This window comes from Tachysurus vachellii, chromosome 17 (genome assembly GCF_030014155.1).
Source record: "Tachysurus vachellii isolate PV-2020 chromosome 17, HZAU_Pvac_v1, whole genome shotgun sequence".
Classification (NCBI taxonomy): domain Eukaryota; kingdom Metazoa; phylum Chordata; class Actinopteri; order Siluriformes; family Bagridae; genus Tachysurus; species Tachysurus vachellii.
Window position 1 is genome coordinate 22670641 of NC_083476.1, and position 20601 is coordinate 22691241.

The window sequence follows — 20601 nt, forward strand, 5'->3', positions numbered from 1 at the left end:
GCAACACACTCATTTTATCTCAACACAACAAACACATAATATACAACGATGTGTTGGGGGTGTTGTTTTGATCTTTAACACTTGAGGTATCACTTGCATAAACTTTTTATTGAACTGAATTTCAAAGAAACAAATCCAATTTTGCATATTATTTTATTTTTTTCTAAAATGAAGAGCTTTGACACTATTACACGACTTATAGCACAGATGTGAGCCAACAACATGTTGGTCCATATCTGCTACCAACATCTCCACTGCTGCTACCTCAGGCCAGCTGAGTACACACAATAATATACACACATACACACATATACATACATGCAAGTGTGCAGCTAGAAATATGACTGATACATCCAAGCTGCATTTAGATCTGGAAATGCATGTTAACTGGTTATATTGTATTTTATTTCTATACACTAAATATATAATGTGTTAGGCTTGTGCGATATAAAGAGTTACACAAGATGGTTTAATGCTCCATTCTGATTGGTCAGAAGGTGTTTATTACTTCTGTATAACAGCACGGATGGACCTTCAGTAACGTGAACAACGGGTTTATATTAATGCCCTCACTCTAATACGTTATTGTTTCTATAGTAACAGCTCATAAACAGGGACGTGTACAGCAGACGCTCTACATAATCTAACGCTAATTAAAAAATAAGTACAAAAATGTGTTGAAAGGTGACATTGGAAAGAAATTGTTTATCGTTCAAAAGTGTTTTTGTTTTTTGGAACAACAGAAAAAAAAAAAAAACACAACAAGGTGTCAAATCTTATGCTTTATAAATAAAGTTAATGGTGATTATGTGTTTCTTAAGTTTATTAAGATTAATTAAGATTCTTAAGATTAAGTTTCTCTCCTGCATTAATCAGAGCTCACAAAAAGAACTTTGAGCAGCAGATCAACAGTGAAAATCTGCCACAAAGTGAATAGATAACTGATTTTTAAAAGGATTCTATCCAATATGTAGTTTCTATATATTTCTTCTTTTTTTTAGGTTCTGGATAATTAAACGTAATGGTAAATGGTGACCAGTGAAAAAATGATATCGCACAAGCCTGTTGTGTAATGACTTACAAATAAGACTCTTTTCTTTTAAATTCAGCTGCTAGTGTTAAATAAAAAAGTTTCAGAATTGGATTATTTATCTGTAATAAAAAAAGGAAACGTGAGAAAATCAGGACAGTCAGTAAGTCTTAAATATACAGATCACAATGTGATAAGACTATAAACACTTCAACATGGTCCAGAAACAATAAACGTGTGTTGGTGAGTCAATGTCCTTGATTTGTTCTAATGAACACTGACTGAATCTACAAACAAAGTCATAGCAAAATAATTCATTAATTCACTGCTGTGAACAAAATTAAAAAAACATGAATTGCTGCAAAAAATGGCAGCATTGGAACCATTTAATGTTCTTTGGCTACATAACGTCCTCCACGTTGTACCCGGCTTACTCAGGAAAAACTAGTGGTTGTTAAAGGAGTGATGAGAAGTTAGGCTTGTGGAAGAGTTTAGCGGAGGAAGTTATGCTCACTATCTGCTGCTTTATTCAGGTTGTTCTGCAGCACACAGGAGCTGAAATCAGCTAAAATATTTTGTCTCACTCATTTACAGTGTTCCCTCTCTGACACGGCGTCAAGTCCAGACCGTGGCACCGCGTTCCTCTCACTCAGTGTTCGAGGAATTTGGAGTTTATTTTATTAATCCGGCATGTCGATGCATAATTTAGGTGGAGGTACGAAGTATTTCCCAGGACTCTGTGTGATGACGACACCCGTCTTCTTGCGGAACATGGGTGCAATTTTAGGTGGCTCGTGGGCAGGAAGTTCTTCGGAAACCTCTGAGTCTTCATGCTGCAGGTCGTAGGAGATGTTGCCGTACTCCCGCAGGAAAGGAAAGAGTTCCAGAAGAAACTGACAGAAATCTTTACGAATGCCAAACCACCCTGAACGACAGGAACGAGCAAAACATGAGAGAAAAGAATGTAAATATTACAACAGACAAACGCAAAATCCGTACCATGAAACATGCAAATGAGGTTTTTTGTTTTTTATAAAGATGTACAGTGAAGATCAAAATTAGAGAACAACCTACAGTTTTTGAAATTTCAAGGTAACTGCTTAGCGAGAGAAAAACGCAAAAGAGCAGTTTTTCTAAGCATATTTCATGACTTACATATATGTTAAATCACAGAAAAAAAACTTCAATGAGATTTGAAACAGAAAACCGATCAAAAGTGCTAATTTTCTTAATTATCTGATGTCCATGAAAGACAAATGTAAGAGAGGACAGGATAATGTGCAGAGACTCAATGAGCAATTGGTCCAACACTGCAGCTGGGATTGCTCACTGGTTCAGCGCTGAACAGAGTAAGGATCTGTCTCCTCATACAATATCTCAACGTTTAAGAGAATTTGGACTGGAAGCCCATCCTGCAGGGACCAAACCTCTCATTAGCAGAAAGAATTAAAAGGCTAGAATAATCTTTGCTGAAGAGCATGTTATGTTGTCCAAAGTTCACTTTATTGATTTTTTAGTTGAATTTATTTGGGTCTGAATGGAAACATCAAGCTCCTCGTCAAACTGGGGAAAGACTGAACCCAAAGGTTGTCACCCAATCAGCCAGCAAAATGAGTCCTGATCTAAACCAAGCCCAGAGTCCTGATCTAAACCAAGCCCAGAGTCCTGATCTAAACCAAGCCCAGAGTCCTGATCTAAACCAAAGAAAAAACCTCGGAAAATCCCTGGCGACATAATTATGGCTATAAAACCCCACTACAGTCACTGAACTGTGGAAGAGACTGGAAGAAGAGTGAACCAAAACCACCCCAGAGCGGTGTGAGAGACTAGTGATGTGCTGAAGTCATTCAGATCAAGAGCCTGTACACTTCTTACTAATTGTTGACTGTTGTATCTTCAGAAATTGTAGTTTCTTTGTCCGTGCCACAGTCATTGCTGTTCTCTAATTTTAATCATTGTGTTCACTGTTCATTAATCATTGTGAAGTGCCTTGGTTTGTAAAACACTTCTATTAGCATGTTACAACCACAACACAAATTCCTTCAAATGTTCAGCAATGAAGGTTACATTATTCCTGAAAACATCAAGTGCTCATAAGTTGTTGTCTAATTTTGATCTCCACTGTACATAATATAAAAATGTAAAATATCCAGTAGCAGCAAATGAAAGCCTGTGAGTTCTGCACTGATGGACAGAACGATATTTCTGTATACTACACTATACTTTATAACTAACCATAAACATGTTATAACTTTGGAGCTTTATTTCAGCTACAGACCCCATTGTGTGAACCTCTAGTATTAAGCTTACAACATTACACCTTTGTTCATAGAATCTGACACAAAAGCACATTGTTTTGTGACTCTCATTTCAGTTTCTTCTCTTCAACATCAGGAGGATTTGACCATTTTTTTCCACACAAGCTGCTCAGGTACTTGTTCAGACTCAAGACTGGACTACTTCAGCTCTCTGTGTCAGGTCTACATATGAGCAGGATGAGAACATGGTTTACTTAAGCATTGCTCAAATGTTAACTGTTTGTTGTCAGTGTGAAATATCATTCTCTTTCTCATGCAACTGATGCTGTGATGTCGGGAGAAACTGATACGTTCCTGCTGAAACTCTGAAATGAAACCTGAGTCACTGTTTATGAAGGAAATTGACTTACAGTGATTGCCTCCTTTTTGGCCGAACGTCGTTGCCATCAGTGTCACCAGAGAGATCCACAGTGGCACAAAGACAGGCACAAATTTGGACTCGTAATGACCATCTAACTTGTGCACGAGGAGGATCTGGTGTAAAATGGGAAAAATAAACCAAAAATGATATAGTCCATGATTCTATTGAATGGAAATAAGAAACTGAAATTCAGGACTCTGCCTCACATGCTGAATGTTTTGTGCTGCTTTTTTGTGACACAATTATTTCTGCTTTATGCTTTTAAATTTAACCAAATAAAATTGGAAAATGCTAAAAACCCCGATAAACAATTTACAACAAAAAACATTACTGATGGAAAAACACATGAATACAGATGATTCACCTGACAAAATGTGCACACACAGAAATACACAAACACACATTACACAAGCATATTTGTGTGGTATTCAATACCTCAAAAGTCAGCAGGGGGACAACAATAGCCATCCAGCTGATGGCCATAGTGATGTGTGTGCGACGCTGCTCTGCAATCACGTCCATTGAGCGCAGGAAAAGCACAGACCAGACGATGTAATAAAGCACCACTAGACACAGGAAGGACATGAGAATCCACAGTGGCACACAGACCACCTGTACAAAAACATATAAATAAAGAAAAATATAATGAAATGAAAATAAATAAACTCTTAATACGACTCTAAGGAAGTAAATCACCTGATAATTTCCAGGAAAGACTTACTGAGTACTTTTAAAACAGTTGGTTGACACAAGCTGCTTCATAATTAACACATCTCTTTAAAATACTGACATAATGCCTGAACACCTGAACTACTGAGCTACTGTCAGCTCACATGACCTTGAGCGAGTATGAGATCTTACCAGCCACGGCCAGGTGATGATTTTATCTAGCCGCAGTGCGATAAAGATGAACTGCAGTATGTTTACAGAGCACAGGATCTCAAGCTGTGAACAAGAAGAGTTACGTAAGAGGGGGACTTTAAACGTAAACTAAAGAATGTGAAGTTCACTCACCTAAAATGTGACGGAGTGACTGACCTCAAGTGAGCGGTCGTGCCTGAAGCCCCAAACACACGCTGCCACAGAGACAGGTGAGACAAAAAACAGAGGCATAAAGACCAGCAGCCAGAAGTGTTTCCCTCTCTCCACACGGTCACACACCAGAACCTCGAACGTCAAGAGGAGGAGATGGATCCCAACAGCGATCAACATGGCCTTAAATTCTACGCAGGTTTCGCCCTCAGCCCTGAAAATCACACGCACAAGAATGGAAAATAAAAAGACACTTGCTAACGTGACTGTGTTATAGGTTATAACTACCACCATACACCTCTTTTCTGTATCAGATTCTTACAGAGAATTCAGAACTAAAAATCTTTTTATTTAAATTTACTGAAACAAAAACTCATTACTGAACAGAGTCGGTCACAAATTGAGATGGATGGTAGAATGGCAGATTCAGTGGCACGGTCAAATACTGAATTGTAGATTTACAGATAAAAATGGTATTGTATGTAAGCCTGAGTTTTGCACCCATACTACAATCTAACAATTACAATAAATATGTAGAGTTTAGTGATATGCAATCATGTGCATGCTAAAAATCACTGTGCACTGACCTGTACTGAGGGTTGTGTGCCCATACCCCAGTGCCCACTGATGCCCCGATGATAACCATGAGCTTCCAGAGCCAGATGGGTGCAAACACAGCCCAGTAACTCCACTCTATATCTTTGTCTAAACGTAAAGACAGCAGCACCGAGAACAGCAGCAGACACGCATAGATCAGGAATTTACTGAAAGAGAAAAAGAACATGTTTAATGATATAAACCACTTTAACTTTTTTTACAACACTGTGCACATTTTATCTGATCATCTTTACAACACATACAGGGTCACTAAATCACTACGAATCAAAGATCTGAAAAACCTTTTTCCATTTTATTACAGCTGTGGAAATCAGAACTCAGTATTAGCAAAGTTTTTTGATTCTTTATCGGTTGACTGGATAGATAGATAGATAGATAGATGGATAGATAGATAGATGGATAGATAGATAGATGGATAGATAGATACTTTGTTTATCCCGGAGGAAATTCAAGTTGAAACCCTTTTAACTGGTGACTTGTGTTAAATGGCTCTGTGTTGACACACTATGTATATTTCAAGTGAACATTTCACACTTGTACATTTGTACATACAAACTGTATATATTGTATATTGTACGTCATTCTGTTACACTGTGGAGCTTCTGTCACTAAAACAAATACCTCGTATGTAAAAACATACCTGGCAATAAAGATGATTCTGATTCTGATCTGAAACCTGTTATATACTGATATAAAATGTAATAACCCAAACCTCAATATAAACACAAATAAGCCCACCTATAATTAACATCTGCTTAGATTTAATCCTGTTCATTAATAAAAAGCTAGATCATTAGACTATTGTACAGATGTTATGAATGAATGTGAGGTGAACTGATGAGGTCTTTGGTTTAATTATGTTCTTATAAATATTATCACCACGTTATTAATATAAGTGTTATAAAGCCTCATACACACTGCAGCTCAGTCATTAACACTTTACACTTTAATCACTCCGGATTCTCCAGTTAAGTGTTTGTTTGGTTTCAGCTCCAGAATGAACATCTCCAGAGTTCCATCATAAGTCTATAACAGAAAGTTAGCTGGCTCTCAGCAGCAAGTCAAATAAATCACAGCATCTGTAATATTTAATCTCATAAAGATGAGAATCTTGTCGCTTAAAACCTATTTTTCTAAATCTTTATCATCATCTATATCTGTTTTTATTTGAATTTACAACAAAGAAAGCAGAATAAAGCTAGTTAATAAGCCTAATGAGAGAAAACCTGTCAGGAAGCTAATGCTAGGCCTTTCAGTACAGCTAGCTGGCTATCTTGCTAACCACAAGCGAAAACACAAACATAAATAATAACAAAAATACACCTTTGCGGGTTTATACCTTGGATTAAAATCCTGAAAGAATCCTCGAAGATTCATCTTTTTCTGCTTTTTATACCATATTTGACGGAACTGGAGCTGCCAGCCGTAGCTATGCTAAGCTATGCTAAGCTATGCTATGCTAAGCTAAGCTAACCCCAGCGTTGACGTTACTGAAGCTGAGCTTCCTCGAGCGCAGATGTTTGGGGAAACTCGGCTCTGACGTGCCGAATCACGTGACCTTGTGTTGCTGCTCTATCTGGTTGTTTTTGTTTGTTTGTTTACTTCTTTCAGTGATATAATAATCTGACTCGCTCCCAGACCTGCATTAAGAAAATGAGTACAGCAAAGAAAAATGTATTTACAACATTAACATTTAACAGACGCCCTTAAAACAGAGCGACTTACATTTGTACAGCTGAACACTTTCAGGTTCAGGACTTTGCTCAGGGGCCCAACAGGGTCAGCTTGGTGGTCCTGGGACTGCAGCCTAACACCTTCAGCCCTGAGTTAGCACTTCCACAACAACAACATTAATAATTCTCTTGTCAATAAACTACATAAGCTTGTTTTCTCCACATATGAGAAATTATTTAGCAGATAACTTGTGAGTTATTTAATACATTTTTCAACAATCGGACCTTTTTCATCTCACAATTGCAAGTTAAAATCTAACAGCTGTGACTTTGCTTCTCGTAATCATGAAATAATATCTTGCAGGCACTTTCAATGCAGCTTCTTCTTTTTTCTCCACAGCTAGCATGATCAAGCATGATCTGGTCATTATCTGCTTATAATCCAAATTCATGTTAAATGGCACTTTCTTTTTCTACTTTCACCACACGCTCCAACCAGAAGCTTGTTCTGAGACCTAGCCTTCAGAACAGGGGACAGGGCGGCCCTAAGAACAGCAAGGGCCAAACTGTCCCAAGGCATCAGAGAAGCACATGCCCAGACAATCCACAGCTACTGTCAGGACAGCGGAGACACCCGGCGCATGTGGCAGGGCATACAGGTGATCACGAACTACAAGACAGCTTCACCTACCTGTGATAGTGATGCCTCCCTCCCAACAGGTACTCTGTCTATCTACGGCCGACGTGAGGAGAACTCGATGCAGAGTTAACCCACGGAAGGCTACTGGACCAGACAACATTCCTGGCAGGGTGCTCAGGGAATGCGCAGAACAGCTATCGGATGTCTTCAGTGACATCTTCAACATTTCCCTGAGCAGCGCTGTTGTTCCTAAGTGCCTCAAGACAACCACCATTGTTCCTGTCCCCAAGAAGTCTACTGTGTCCTGCCTTAATGACTATCGTCCAGTCACACTCACACCCATCGTCATAAAGTGCTTCAAAAAGCTCGTCATGAGGCACATCAAGACCCAGTTACCACCCTCACTGGACCCCCTACAGTTCGCGTATCGTCCAAACTGCTCCACGGACGATGCCATTGCCACGGCCCTTCATTTAGCCCTCACCCACCTGGACAATAAAGACACTTACCTATGAATGAACCAGGAAAAGTGGTTCTTAAGTAGCACCAACACGTTGCTGGTCTAGACTTAAGAACTGCTTGCGTCAGGGGCTCCGGGGGGTTACTGTGACCAACAAGACAAAAGAGAACGTCGTTAGCGCCATTTTTAAATCATTTGAAATCAGGATTTGCCACGTTTGGGTGCCAATGTAGGTTTGACCTCAGTCAGTCCAGCTCAAGAACAGCATCTCCAGCACCACCACACTGGGTACCGGAGCCCCCCAGGGCTTCGTGTTCAGCCCACTGCTGTTCACCTTGCTGACTCACGACTGTGCAGCAATGCACAGATCGAGCCATATCATCAAGTTCACCGATGACACGACCGTGGTGGGTCTCATCAGCAAGAACGATGAGTCAGCATACAGGGAGGAGGTGCAACAGCTAACTGTCTGGTGTAGAGCCAACAACCTTTCTCTGAATGTTGATAAAACTGTTGTTGACTTCAGGAGAGCACAGAGCGAGCACTCTCCACTGAACATCTACGGATCATCTGTAGAGATCGTCAAGAGCACCAATTTTCTTGGTGTTCATCTAGCGGAGAACCTCACCTGGTCACTCAACACCAGCTCCATCACCAAGAAAGCCCAACACACACACACACACACACACACACACTCACATTCTCACACACACTCAACTGTATGGTCTGCACTGACCTACACCAAATACACAATTCCAGTATTTCTGCACATGCAATATAGAACACACAGTATTTACACTGCTTGGCGCTGCATTTGTGTATTGTCTTTTGTGTATTGTCTTGTATTTTTTGTTTGCACTGTCTTTTGTCCTGCACTGGTTTTTTGTCTTGTTTGTCTTTTGTCCTGCACTGTCTTGTCTGTCTTGTTTGTCTTGTCCTGCACTGTTTGCACCAGGTTGCACAGATACACTTTATGTGGATAGGATTTACTTAATAAGTCCTTATAGCTCTCTCTTTGTGTTATGTAGCACCCTGATCCTGGAGAAACGTCTCATGTCACTGTGTACTGTAACAGCTATATATGGTTGAAATGACAATAAAAGCTTCTTGACTTGACTTGATTTTCCATCATGCTGTATTCATAATGAACATATCTTTCTGTTGTTCTCTTTTCTCTCCTCTTCTTTTCCCACTCTTTCTGCAGACCATCTATCATCTCCCACATTCTCCTCAGTACCTCCATCTTTAGCTTGAGTTTTCTCAACTTTATATGAGTTTCCTAACCAGACCTCCAGCTTCATGCCTGTAACTAGCTTGAGGAATATTAAGGCTACTCATAGTATACATGCTAAATAAATCAAACACATGTGGTCCTGATTAATCATGTAAATCTCCTGTCTCTCCTTTGGTTTACACACCACATATTAAATTCATATTACTTTATAATTGCATGCATGGACACTGTGTTAGTTTCTTTGTCAATAACCATGTGTGTGTTTTCTCCTCCAACTGCTGCTTACTGACTCTGAATGTGAAGCCCCTCCCAGCCAACCAGAACCCTGACCTGAACTCACCTGAAGTACTGAAAAGCTGAATCCTGGAAGACTGTATTGTAGTTTAACTATGGCTTCATTACACTGTGTTTATCCCAACAACCAGACCCACTCTGGATCCAACTATTCAGGACTGGTAACCAGTTGCACGAGTACAGGAAAGAACTGGCCTGCTTTGGTCATTCTGGTCATTATCTTCTTCACCGTTGGTGGGAATATTTTGGTGATACTGGCAGTGTCCTTAGAGAAGAAGCTGCAGAATGCCACAAACTTTTTTTTGCGCTCACTGGCAGTAGCAGACCTGCTGGTGGGAGTCCTGGTCATGCCAGCATCACTCATGAACATCTTCTATAGTGAGTACCTTACTTATTGAGTTTTTATTCAGTGTTTTGAGTTTGAGGAATGCATTGAGATGAGTTGAATAATGTCCGAATAACACAGCTGACACTTCAATAAAAAAATTAATGCATTTGAAAAATTTGACTTGTAAAGAAAGGTGTGTGTGCGTGCGTGTGTGTGTGTGTGTGTGTGTGTTTACTGCAAATTAATCAACACTAAGCTGTAATCTGAGTTTGTATAAACCCAGTGGTAAGATATTTACAACAATCAATTTGAGTGGGGAAAGTGCACAGCTCTGTATGTGTTGGGTCACTACGTTAGTCTTGAGCATTAAAATATCCCATTTTAATATTTGAACAAGTAATTGTATTTGTCTTTAAGAGATTAGACTATTCAACTGCACTAGAGGTGGAAATGACTGATACAGATTCATTATATTTGTACATTAACAGATCACTTTATGCTTCATCTCCAAGGCCACTAAGTGAATACACTGATATAATTCTGTTCATGCTGATTGCACTTCTCCATTTATACACCATCAAAATATGAAATAGAAGCCCATCTGTCCAGTTAAAAAAACAGTTCCCTTTATACAGATTACAGGTTATTTGTACAAACCACATGGCCACTTAACACCTCTCTTTTGTGCAATAATGTTATATACACCATTTTGTTCCCTTATTTCTCACTTTCATATATACAGTATATTCATTAATTATATTAATTTTAGTCATATCGTCTATTTTGGCATGTGTGTGTGTGTGTGTATATGTGTGTGTGTGTGTCTGTGTCTAAATCAATTTACCTGAACCTCACCATAATCATTTTTATTTCCTCTGTAAATGATAAATAAACTTCACTAAACTTGATTTATCTGTATTTTGCTTCTTGCCCCTTTTCTTTATGCTTATCAGATATCACACACTTGATATCACACATCTCTTTTATCTCTTGATATCACACATCTTCTAAAAACACATTTTTAGACAGTATCATTATTTCATTCCCTTTTCAATACTCTGTACACATAGTTCCATACATAAACACAACCAAACTTCTACATCTAAATTACCTGCATGTATTCAGATTACTCGTGGCCTCTGCCCCATGTGTTGTGCCCCATGTGGATTTTCCTGGATGTGTTCTTCTGCACTGCCTCCATCATGCACCTGTGTGCCATTTCTTTGGACCGCTACATCGGCATCCGCAGCCCCATCCAGCACAGCCGCACCAACTCCCCCTACAGGGCCATGACCAAGATCATTGCAGTCTGGACCATCTCCATGGGTAAGAGCACAATTATTGAGCACACGTATGTTATCTATCAAAGTTTTGTGCAATGTATGTGTTTAAAAAGGTTGCTTCATTTTGGGCACAGTGGGCACTGGCTCACCAAACTTCCTCTGGACAATTTCCATCACACTGTCCAGTTTGCGTGAGTCTGTTCTCAGATTCCTGTTATGGGACTGGAGTACAACTTGATGCGATCTTCTGCTGTTGTAGTCCCTGTACCTCAAACTTAGTGGTGTGACATTATGTGATGCTTTTCAGCTCTCTGTGTTACTGTAACTTCCTCTCTTTCCCTATGCTCTTGCACTTCCAGCCATCTCCTTGCCCATCCCTGTCATCAGCCTGCAGAATGAGCAGAAGGTTCTGGTGAATGGCAGTTGCATCCTCACTGAGCCACGCTTCATAATTGTGGGTTCCTCTGTGGTGTTCTTCCTCCCACTAATAATCATGGTTGTCTGCTACTGCCTGACCATGCGGGTGCTCCAGCAGCATCTGGCCACCTTTTCCACTGAGCACAGGAACTGCACTAACAGCAAGCAGCCATCACCTCAACCCAGCCTCCTGACTGTTGACCCATCTTCTCGTTCTAATTCCCCAAGCAAAGGGGTGTTGCAGCACCTCAGCCCTCCACTGAGGGTACGTGAGTGCACAGGTTCACGAGGTCAGGGGAAACGGCGCATAGCTCAGGCTATCCAGAATGAACGCAGGGCCTCTCAGGTCTTGGGTGTGGTGTTTTTCCTTTTCCTGGTCATGTGGTGTCCGTTTTTTATCACCAACGTGATAATTGCATTGTGCCAAGGTGGATGCAGTAAACGCTTGCTCGGACTAATGGACATTTTGGTTTGGGTGGGCTATGTTTCCTCAGGAGTCAACCCCCTCATCTACACCCTATTCAACAAGAGCTATCGCCATGCCTTCTCCCGTTACCTGCGCTGTAGCTATCATAAACAGGCTAAAGCTTTGGTCAGCAATTCTGCCTGTCATGTTTATTCTGTTACACCGACCCCTGTGCTGTGTGAGAGGAGCTTCAATTCAGGGTTTAGTGGCTTCAGTCAGGGACACCAACAAGGAAAGATACTGAAAGAAGGTGTTAGTAGTTTTGCAAGCTCCACAGATAACATCAGTAGAGTCTGATTGGTAGAATCAGAGATCTTGTACCTTCTCCTCTGTTATGAGTCTGCTTCATTTTTTTAACTGAGAGGTATTTTCAAAGCCTTTTAATATTTTTTAATTGCCTTTGTAGGTTTTTAATGGTGACATCTGGCCAGCTTCAGCTAAGTGACAGTGACCATGATATTATAAGCACAAGTTTTTTTTTTTACTTTTTATGTAAATGTTTGCTTACAACCACAAGTTCTGTACCACAATAAAAAATATGAAATATTTTACTTTTGCAGTTTTAACAGTGTATGAGAAAGAAATACAGATGCAGTACAAGAGGAACAGAGTTCTGCATGGTTCTGCTAAAGGCCCACTGTTATTTTCTACCTCTGGGTAGACCTCCTCATAAACAGTGTATTCACTTCCATTTCTATGCAAATTAAACACAGCTCTAGTTTTCAGCCAAACCAGATGACAAATGTAAAATTTCAAGAAGGTGTGAAAGGCTTTATACACTTGGTGTATACGGACTTTGAGTTCATCAGGAATTAGTTTCCCTCTTAATAATAATATTGAATTAGACTCTCACATCCCTGTCTGATTTGTTTACACTCTGAATCGGCTGATTTTCCAGTCAACTCTTGCCAGTCAATCCATAGCCAACTTTTTTTACATACCACAATTTCTCACATATCCATCCAACACCCTGACACAGCTGAATGTAATTTACTATTAGAAAATGATCAGGATCAGGACGAATCACTGAAGCTACCTTTTTTTTTACTCAGTAAATTAAATTAAATTAAATAAATAAACAGCAAAGTTGTGCTTTCTGCATTATAATATAAGGTTAACTGTATTTTTGTGTACAATTACACCAAGAGTTTATCCAGTTCATCACACTGCATTATTCTTATCCTCATTCACACAAAACCAATCCAGCTCCCAGCATGTTTTTGTAGGTAGGAGGAAAGTGAAGGAAAGTAGATGCAAAATTCACACAGACATGGTGAGAACAAGTGAAAGTGAACATTAACCCTAGCTCAGGATCGGACCCTGGTGCCTGTAGGCAGTAAATCCACCCACTGCACCCCCACCACCCAATGCAATATAGCACTGAGTGCTTTGTTCATAGCCTTTATTATATTGGACAAATCACCCAGACATACTGGTGCCGAAGTTCCTTGATACAATGATTGTTCTTCTCAAAAGGAACTGTGTACGAATACTTCATTCTGACTTGATGCATTGCCAAGGTCTGAGCTTTTAGTAGTAAGCCTCACAGGAAGGGCACTGAAACTTACCCATGTTCATTTTCCAGCTCAGTGTTCCCTCTATAAATAATCAAAATGTTAGAATAGTTGTTAAAAATGTTAATTATTATGATGTATAAAAAGACAAAACAAACATCTGGAGTAATAATTCACCTGAGTAACAGTACATGTAAAAGAAATGATCAAGAAAATCCAGCAATCAATTTACAAATGACTTTTTATATACAAGTCTACAGTAAACAGTAAATCTCGCTTATTAACTGCTCTGGTTAGATGAACAAGGTCAGAAAAGAACCATTAGCTGGATTACTTAACCATGTGCTCATTGGGTTGCTGGATTTTGTACCTTGCTCTCTAGCTTTACACTGAACATTGCTAAATGGTTAAAACTGATTTAATTACTCAGAAAGTGTATTTATAGTGATCCCTGTTCTCTGGAACTGTAATGAGAGCAACATGAGATTCATTCATTTTCTCCCCGGTGAGTCTTGAAGTTTACTCACTCATTTTCTACCGCTTATCTGAACTACCTCGGGTCACGGGGAGCCTGTGCCTCAGGCGTCATCGGGCATCAAGGCAGGATACACCCTGGACGGAGTGCCAACCCATCTCAGGGCACACACACACACTCTCATTCACTCACGCACTCACACACTAGGGACAATTTTCCAGAGGTGCCAATCAACCTACCATGCATGTCTTTGGACCGGGGGAGGAAACCGGAGTACCCGGAGGAAATCCCCGAGGCACGGGGAGAACATGCAAACTCCATACACACAAGGTGGAGGCGGGAATCGAACCCCCAACCCTGGAGGTGTGAGGAGAACGTGCTAACCATTAAGACACCGTGACCCCCACAGCTTATTTAGGCCAAGATTATAAATCAGTGGTGTTTTAGGAAAAGAGCTTAATTTATTCATGAATGTGAGCTGTGAGATGTTTCGGCATGATTCTGTCTTGATGTTTGAATGGATATTTTCCACCTGAAAATCAATTTTTCTGATTCTATTCAGGGGCCACAAGAGGATCACTGAAAGAGGAAGTGCTGTCACACCACAAACCTTAACATTAATCTGTTCAGTGAACAATGTGAGAATCAAACATCTTAAATCTAAAGTTTGGCCCTAACTCTAAACCCACAACATTTCACCCATGTTATGTTTCCCTCTGCACCCAACACGCTGGGTGGTGGTCGGCGAGTTACACGCATGCGCCATGGCGTCTCTGCTGCGGCGCTCTTGCTGCCAAGGAAACACGCGCGCGTGCACGCGGAGGAGGCGCGCCTCCTCCATCTGAATCCCAGTACAACCTCTGATCTCCTCCTCATCCTCAGCACCGTCTCCATAAACCACACCATCACCATGGCGCAGGACTGTACAGGCGACGGCTCGTGAGTTGTATGTAACCCAACAGCTGTGAATAAGACCAGAGAGGGAGGAGAGCGTCAGTGCTGCAGGTGAGTGAGACATTTAATCAGTTTATCACCTGCTGTACACATGTGAAGTCTGGATCATTGATGCTGCCGCCTTTTACACTGGATTTAATATTCAGCGCATTTAAATCGTCGACCTATGACGTCATGAGTAGTATAATATCGGGGTTGTGTAACGTGTTCGAGATTAGTACCCCAGGACTGTATCGTACAATGAGTGACGTAATGGTAATTAACACCAGTAGATCATCATCATCATCATCATCATCATCATCCCCAGTGTTAAGTCAACACGGCAGCCCTACATTAACATTCACAGTTAATACTAATATTAACACTTATACTAATCCAAGCTGACAAAAGTATTTGAATATAAATTAAATGTTTAATATTTCAGTTAAACATCACAGTTTTTTCACCAGAGGCTTTTATTTGATATGTACTTGTTTTTTACCCCGGCTAAGATTGATTTATCCTTAAAAACATATAATATAATATAATATAATATAATATAATATAATATAATATAATATAATATAATATAATATAATATAATACTGTGGAGTTTTTTTCTAAAGAAAAATTAAATAAATCATAAGCCAGAATACAAATCTACAGATTTGATGTAAATTAGGTGAAAAGTGAAGCACCAGGATTTAATGACTCTTTTATAGCAGCCAAGTAACTGAGAACATTTATCTAGTCTCTAGTTAAATAACTACAGTGATGTTAAACACTCAATGCCCAACATAACTACTGTATGTAGCTTCTATTGTTCTAGCTAGTTTGGCTATTCTAACATTAACTTGCTGCTAATTGTTAGCAGCTACCAGCCAAAGATAGCTTCTTCATATGAACTGAGCGATTTCAGTAGAACATCATGGTTCATATCTTCTGTTTGAACTCTGCTTTATGTCTCTTCTGTACACTTCTCGGCTGTGAGAGACGATGGTGATCGACCAGCTTCATCTTTACATCACTTACATAAAAATACTTATTTCTGAGATTTCTTTCCAATGTTCTGATTCTTTAAAATCTCTAAATTTGTATTTTAGCATGATATGTTTTGGAAAAATATAGTTATTAAATACCCCACAGAATCAAATGCAGTTATTATGATCTGTTTAGAATTCAAATCTATATGAAGCTTATATTCAAATACATTTGTCAGCTTCCCAGCTCCATCTTCGCACTTCTGTTGTTTCTCCTTTATTTGCCTTAATCTCAGCTGATTATTGTTGCTTGAGCCAACAGGTTTCATGCTGTATTGCTCTACTTTTAACTGTGATGAATCTTTCTTGGAGGATTGATTGTACTTTTACATTCATAAATAATAAAGAGGGTTCTCCAGTTGATAAATTCATGGCTACACAGACACTACAAACAGTATGATGTAGCCATCATCAATAATTTATAGTAACACAATGAGAATTCGATCAGTCCTATATGTGAGCACGGCTTGGAGATGCCCTCAGAGATCACATTAATCAGAGGCAGAGTTAATGAAGAAGAAGGAGGAGATTGTGCTCGATGTTCTGCATGGCAGCTCAAGTGAGTTACTTGAATGTTTTTTACTCTGAAATCGTCATTTTGAAATCACATCATCACATGAAATCAGCAGACAGCAGTGACATCATCCAGCCGTCATCCATAACCTTCATACAGATTGCAGCTGAAAACAGACCCAAAACATTTCCTTTAGATACACATCTGCGTTCCAACACTAGCAGAAGGACTGTGCACGTACTCCTACTTCCTTCCTTCACAGATCTCTTGATTCTTGCCTTGTTCTTGAGATTGATTTTGTGAGTAAAAGATTTATATTTTTATTTTGTTTTATTCTGAACAGAAAGCCAGAAAGCTTATTTTCATGTTTCTGCTTCTTTCTCTTCAGCAGCAAAGAGGTTCAACAAAATAAAAATAAAACAGGTTTTTGTTAAAAGGTTCCACATTATACAACTGAATGCTGCATTTAACCAGAAATGTGTATTTTCTATTCAGAACGTTTTCAGAGCTCGCAGTGGGATTTGTTGTTGTAGAAGTACAGATTTTCCTGTGGTGAGATATCATTCAATTTAACACATAAAAATAAAGTTTTCAGAGTGATTCAGTTGCATTCAAATAAAAAGGAAAGAAATGATTCCTTGTATTTTAGTATTGGGTCTCATTTTATAAGAGTTTCTTTTACACTTTTGATCCAGAATGTGCAGAATTACATGGAATATTTGAAGCGATCCTCAGTCTCCTTTTGCTTCAGTTATTGGCTTTTCTCAATGCTGAATAAATGAACATAGATTTTTGAGTCACTATTTAAATGATCTGAATAGTTTTGTAAATAATTCTGTTATTTTGCTAGTAGCATAATGACCAGGATCCAGTCAGTTGGCACTATGTCTCTGTTAGCTTTCATTCACTATAAAGCTCCTCCCTATTAAATATAAAATATACAAAATATATTAAATAAATATAAAATATAAATCCCAAGTACTCTTACAAATATTGTGTTCTTATAGAAGAGCAGTTCTCTCAGATTTACACGTTACAGAGGACCTCTCTGTCTGTCTGTCTGTCTGTCTGTCTGTCTGTCTGTCTGTCTCTCTCTCTCTCTCTCTCTCTCTCTGTCTGTTAGTGGAGCACGGAATTGTACTTAGAAATGAGAGAATAATTGTTTTCCCTTTAGTTAGTACGGCAAAAAAATAACCCTGTCTAATTTACCCCTGTTTATTACCGACGCAGTACTAGAGAAAGAATTGTCTAGACATGGTCAGAGAGTGTCGGCTATTAAAACCATCCCTTCAGGGTGCAGGTCCCCAAAGCTGAAACATGGAATCTCATTCAGAAGGCAGTTATATATGACTCTGAAAAACATCCAGCTGAATATTGTGATAAAGTTTAAAGGAGACAACTAACTATTGAAGTTATTCAGTCCAGTATAGATATGCAAGAAATCTAAAAAAAATCATGAACTATGTGAAGACAGTATAATCATTTGGAAAGGAAAGTTGGGCTGAAGATTTAAGTACGGACAGAGAGTGTGAATCGTCTGATTCGTCCCTTCCGGACAGTCAGACAAAGAACGGCTACAGTCTAGAGCAAGTCTGCCGGTTTCTTGAAACAACGAATAGCAAAAGAGACAATTACTTTCCAAAACATCTATTATTTAAAGAATCAGCAAAAAATTTTATGAGACAAATGAGAGTGGATGGACTCCTGGAAACAGACTGAAGTCACTAGATGGCAATGACTTATATTCCTTCTAATCCTGTTTTCTATTCATTTTCTCATGAGTAGCTTTAGGATTGTATCTTTAAATCTTAATGGTGCAAGGGATATTAAAAAAAAGAGTAGTTTTTTTTATGAAACCATAGAAACAAAGTGTATTGACATTGCTTTTGTGCAGGAAACACACTCAACCAAAGACATAGAGGTGGAATGGCAAAGGCAATGGCAAGGAAAGAGAATTTTCAGTCATAAAACTCACTCAGTGGAGGAGCAGAAATTCTGTTCTCAAAGAAATGTTTGCCGATTTCTTTAACATATAAAGAAATTGTTGAAGGTCGTTTACTTACATACTAAAGATAACTACATATCATTAGATTAGATTTTTATAAACGTTTTTATAAAGGGAATAAAACAAAAAAGTGCATATTGGCATTTCAATTCAACCTTTTCTGAATGATGAGCACTTTAGAAACTTTTTTAGGTTTTTTTGGAAAACATGGCAGGTGGAGAAAGAACATTTCACTTCCATACAGCAGTGGTGGGATGTAGGAAAAATCCAAATCCAGCAATTCTGTAATCAGTACACACTCATTGTGACTAAAGACATCAACCAATCAATCAAGGAGCTAGAGATAGGTATTGTGGAACTCCAGGCTTTGTGTGAATCCACAGGAGATCGAGGCCACATTCATGCACTCAAAGAAAAAAGGTTATTAGTTGATCTGCTGGTTATTCTGCACAACACAAATGGATGCATCCTAAAAGTTCTTCTTCAACGTGGAAAAGAGGAACGGTCCAAGCAGGTTCATCCATTGTCTTTGCAGTGCTGATGGACAGGAGCTGACTGAAGTGCAGCAGATAAAGAAAAGAGCAGTGGACTTTTTTTCAGAAGTCTATGTGTCTGAATACAACAGAGTCCTGTCAGTCAAACAATAGATTCTCAGTGGACTAACACAAGTTTCACCAGAAGCATTTAAGGAACTGGATCAACAACTGACATCACAAGAGCTGGAGGCAGCACTGCAAGAAATGACATACGGAAAGTCTCCAGGAATTGATGGACTTCCAGCGGAGTTTTATAAGGCGTTCTGGCCCATTCTAGGAGAGGATCTGTGATCAAAAACAGCATGACCAGAGGGACATTGCCTGTAAGCTGCAGGAGGGCGGTGCTGACGATGCTACTGAAAAAGGGGATTGGTGCAAAGTAGAGAACTGGAGACCAGTAAACCTTTTGTGTACTGACGATGTACATATTTTGAAATAGACTAAGAAAAGTAATTGACCAAGTGGTGCATACAGATTAATCATACTGTCTTCCTGGCAAATCAATTATGCATAATATTTCATTGATTCGAGACTATTTGGACATCTCTGGTTCATTGGCCACAAAGTATGGTCTGATTTCTCTAGACCAAGAAAAGGTGGTGGACCAATACCTGTGGAATGTTCTTCAGGTTATTGGGTTCTTCCCTGGTTTCATTGCCATGATCACGGTGCTTTATTGTGATATTGGGAGTGTAAGAAAATCAACTGTGGTTTAAGTGCACCTTTTTCTGTAAAACATGGAATAAGGCAAGGCAAGTGCTCCTTGGCAGTAGAACCCATGGTATGTCGACTAAGAAAACAGTTAAAAGGTGTAAAGCTAGCTAAAGATCTTTTACCCTTACGCCTCTCAGCTTATGCTGATGACATCATGGTGGCAATAGATGGAAACAGTGATGTACAAAAGCTTAAAAACCACAAGCTGTGGGTTGTTTTGGAAAAAATCTCATCTTCAAAATTAAACTGGTTAAAAAGCACTGCAAGTTTACCTGGGGGTCTTAACTGGGCTAGAGAAGGCATCAATTATCTAGGAGTTGACCTAGGGAATGACCTGACTGTAAACAAAAATTGAGTAGGAATAGTGGAAAAAAAAAAAACAATTTTAGGAAAATGGAGATGGCTTTTACTACAAATGTCATATAGAGGGTGAACATCATCTTGCAAGTCTAGAGCCTCCAATAGGTCTTTTGCCTAAAGAAAATCCTAAAGAAGTGGTCCAATGGACAGGTAACACCTGATGAGTCTGATACTTTTCCCAAACTGTATATAAAACCCAGGCTAACAGATAGCGAAGGGTCCGTCACATCACTGGGCTTGGGAAATAGCAGAGCTTGGACAGAATTGAAATCTGTCCAGGGGAAAAACCTTTACATGTCATGTGTCCAAGCAATAAACCATGAAAAGGTAAAAAAATAGACCAGACACACCTTGGA

General features: G+C 39.3%; 3 protein-coding genes across 3 annotated transcripts in view; 2 read left to right on the forward strand and 1 right to left on the reverse strand.

The window, feature by feature from the left end:
• Positions 1-136: 136 nt before the first annotated feature.
• On the reverse strand, positions 137-6864 carry tmem185 (transmembrane protein 185). Its single transcript, XM_060891729.1, has 7 exons — positions 6699-6864; positions 5329-5505; positions 4748-4955; positions 4571-4654; positions 4145-4321; positions 3699-3822; positions 137-1955 (listed from the first exon to the last, which is right to left on the reverse strand). Exons 1-7 carry the CDS (start codon positions 6734-6736, stop codon positions 1711-1713), a joined length of 1053 nt encoding a protein of 350 aa, XP_060747712.1. The 5' UTR covers positions 6737-6864; the 3' UTR covers positions 137-1710.
• A 2891-nt stretch (positions 6865-9755) lies between these two features.
• Positions 9756-12451, forward strand: LOC132860428 (5-hydroxytryptamine receptor 2C). Its single transcript, XM_060891622.1, has 4 exons — positions 9756-10038; positions 11114-11314; positions 11631-11953; positions 12005-12451. The coding sequence occupies exons 1-4, from the start codon at positions 9756-9758 to the stop codon at positions 12449-12451; spliced, it is 1254 nt and encodes a 417-aa protein (XP_060747605.1).
• Positions 12452-15000: 2549 nt separating this feature from the next.
• si:ch73-362m14.4 (actin-binding protein WASF3) overlaps positions 15001-20601 on the forward strand; it is a 16817-nt gene continuing 11216 nt past the window's right edge. Inside the window, exon 1 of the mRNA XM_060890841.1 lies at positions 15001-15148. The gene's annotated coding sequence lies outside the window, so the exon portion shown is untranslated. The remainder of the gene's footprint in view (positions 15149-20601) is intronic.

Excerpts from the sequence above, each read along its gene's own strand:
- LOC132860428 (XM_060891622.1), top strand. The coding sequence starts at position 9,756 with ATGGCTTCATTACACTGTGTTTATCCCAACAACCAGACCCACTCTGGA. Across the intron at positions 11,315-11,630 it reads AGTCTGGACCATCTCCATGG|CCATCTCCTTGCCCATCCCT; the intron begins GTAAGAGCACAA and ends TTGCACTTCCAG. Across the intron at positions 11,954-12,004 it reads ACCTCAGCCCTCCACTGAGG|GCTATCCAGAATGAACGCAG; the intron begins GTACGTGAGTGC and ends CGCATAGCTCAG.
- tmem185 (XM_060891729.1), bottom strand. The coding sequence starts at position 6,736 with ATGAATCTTCGAGGATTCTTTCAGGATTTTAATCCAAG. Across the intron at positions 4,655-4,747 it reads GGCACGACCGCTCACTTGAG|CTTGAGATCCTGTGCTCTGT; the intron begins GTCAGTCACTCC and ends TCTTGTTCACAG. Across the intron at positions 3,823-4,144 it reads TCCCCCTGCTGACTTTTGAG|ATCCTCCTCGTGCACAAGTT; the intron begins GTATTGAATACC and ends ATTTTACACCAG.